This window comes from Postia placenta, assembly GCF_002117355.1.
Source record: "Postia placenta MAD-698-R-SB12 unplaced genomic scaffold POSPLAscaffold_165, whole genome shotgun sequence".
Classification (NCBI taxonomy): domain Eukaryota; kingdom Fungi; phylum Basidiomycota; class Agaricomycetes; order Polyporales; family Adustoporiaceae; genus Rhodonia; species Rhodonia placenta.
In genome coordinates, this window is record NW_020169996.1 from 476 (window position 1) to 3,171 (window position 2,696).

Here is a 2,696-nt window from a genome sequence, read left to right on the forward strand (position 1 = left end):
CGTCGCGCACCGTCGAAGATGTCGAAGAGCATTGAAGGCGAAATTGAAGTGTTGGGAGACTGAGTCGAAGTGCCGGGCGGGATGCGAGTGCCGAAAAGAGGTGTATCGGGGCCCAGCGGGGCTTGGCGCCTATCATCTCCTCCCTATTGAAATTTGGACCGCCCTCGGTCCTCCACGTGATGCGAGAAGCGCGATGGTCGTGAACGGATCAAAGCGACATGACAACCCGCGTCGGTTTTGAACGCCACGTGGCCGGCGCTAAACGCTGGTCGGAAAGGGGTTATAAGCAGGGTAGACTTAGCCTCATTTTCCCCATCCCATTGTTCCTTCGTTGCTATCTCGTCGCCCTCTCCTGCATACTCTCTGCTTGCTACGATGTCTTCTCGTTCTGCCACCCCTGCGTCGACTCCCTCGCTCGTCAACCGCCGCCTCGCCGCCTTGCTCATGGTCCTCGAGGCTCCGCCGACCGCCGACGCCGCGCTCGACATGGTCGAAGAGTGGGCGCAGGATTTGTCGCCGCTCATCGTAAGTCGCTTCGTAATCTGCATAACCCAACTAACCGTTTGTTTTCGAACAGCTCGCCTATCGCAAGGCCTTGGGCGCCATCTGCGACGAGGAGATGGAGTTGCGCGTTGCCGCCGCCGTCAAGCAGCTCGCCGAGTGGGCATCGGAATCGTGGGTCGAGTGGGCGCGCGGGGACTGGCCCGAGCTCGCGACCGCCATCGACGCCGAGGTCAAACGACACGTCGAAGAGCAGAAGCACCTCGCCAAAGAGGAAGCACGACGCATCGAAGAGGCCGCAAAGCGTGCGAAGGCCGCCGAGGACCGTCGCCTCGAAGACGAACAGCATCGAAAGGATGAAGAGGAACGGCACCTCGAAGACGAACATCGCGCGCAAGAGGCCGCCGATGAGGAGTTGGCGAGGATCGCGGCCGCCGAGGGGCTTCTCAATAAGGGGAAAGGGCGCGCAAGAGTCGACGAGGAGGTCGCCGAGTTGTCGGACGACCCTTTGATCGTCAGTGTTTTCTTCTATCGTCGTTCGATGACTAAACTCTCTTTCGTAGAAGACTCTTCGGATGGTCGAACGTCCGTTCGCGATGACAGAGGTCGACATGGCCGCCGCGGCGATTGTGAAGCGCCAGGCTGGACAAAAGGTATGTTCGATGCTCTGTCGAAGCGGTTCGGAGCTAACTCCTCGATAGTGTGATTGTTGCGCCGGCTACCGCTCGGCCCCTGTCGAGTGCATGTGGGTCGAGAACGCCACGACCTGCGAGAGGTGCGCGCAGTTCCAGCAGGGCTGTTACTTCGACAAGGTGTCCGTCCTGGGCAAGAGAAAGAAAACGCGCGGCGGGGGATCAACCACAAAGAAGCGCAGTAAGTCGTTTCTTCTTCTTGTCCTAGGCTTTCGCTGACGACTTAGTAGTTCGGCCGACCTCTCCTGGGCCTTTGGTTGTGGACTCGAGTGGTTCGAAGAAGCGCCGAGTCGACGAGCCTCCGCGCCCCCTTCTACGACTACCTCTCGATGGGGCCAGCCGCCTTGGGCTTGAACAGGACGACCTCGATGCGCTCGACCTTGACGACGAGTCTTGGGGGATCATCCGCGTTATCCGCGAGGAGCGCGCTCACATCGCTCGCCGTCGAGCGCTCCTCCACGATATGGACCTCGACCTCCAGAAGATGGAGAAGGCCGTGCTCGCGAAAGGAGGAATTGGGTTCGTGCACGGGGCTGTCGACGATGACTAGGCGATGGCGCGGGTCGTCTTGTATCGTAGTTGTCTTCATGTCGTAGAATATTGCGTCCATAGTCGAATCAAAAATGTGGCCCTTGGCCTAGACGAAACCTAGCGTGAACTAAGAAAAGGAAATGAAAATAAGTGTGTTCGAAGTAAGTCGTAATATGATCGAAGGACATAGAAGGTGAAATAGAAATGTTCATAGTGAGGGAAAATGGACTTAATGAAAATATAGGCTCAGTTTGTCATCACAGCCTAGGAGGACTCGTCTAAGGTGAGCCTCCGCGCAACAGTCGAAGCGAAGCATTCATAGAACGTCGAACGATGTCGCGACTATCGAGTTGAATCGAAGGTATTCGTACAAGGGATGGTCTAGAATGTAGGAGAAAATCAAACATATCGCGTAACGTGAGAGCAGGAATGGAGAGAAGAAAGTACGTATCGTGTTGTACAAGTAATAAAAGGGAAGATCCTCTATTCGTCGCGTTCTTCGGCTTCTTCGACTTCATCATCGTCGTCATCGCCTAGAGAATTCGATAGTTCAAGTTCTCGAAGGCGCTCTGTCGAGACATCTTCGAGATCTTCGGGAATTGGTATGGATTTGCGCGCGAAATACAGAATGACACGGAATGCTGCGATGGGTCGATCGAGGACTGTACCATCGAGTTCGCACACGATGTACGCGCCGCCCTTGTTGCACGAGACAACGATGAGGGGGCCTAGATATCGCGGGCGCATCTTGCAGTTAAGGGACTTCTCGATCTTTGTGTTGCATATGAGCACTAGGGCTCCACGTTTGAAGTCGAAATCTTGGATCGAGTGCTCGTGCTCTTTCTTGAAGTGAATTGCTGCAGTCCGACGTGCTTCGTAGACCTTCGAGTGGAGTTCGGCGACTTGCTCGACGCGTTTCTGAAGCGCAATGGCCCTACGGGCGATGAGATCGGTCGTCGAAAGGACTGAAGT

At 55.9% G+C, this 2,696-nt stretch overlaps 1 protein-coding gene across 1 annotated transcript; it reads left to right on the forward strand.

The window, feature by feature from the left end:
* Positions 1–375: 375 nt before the first annotated feature.
* On the forward strand, positions 376–1,743 carry POSPLADRAFT_1063260 (hypothetical protein; the record flags this gene model as incomplete). Its single annotated transcript, XM_024481630.1, has 5 exons — positions 376–525; positions 578–1,015; positions 1,065–1,154; positions 1,203–1,374; positions 1,424–1,743. 5 exons carry the CDS (start codon positions 376–378, stop codon positions 1,741–1,743), a joined length of 1,170 nt encoding a protein of 389 aa, XP_024332719.1.
* Between the last annotated feature and the right edge of the window lie 953 nt (positions 1,744–2,696).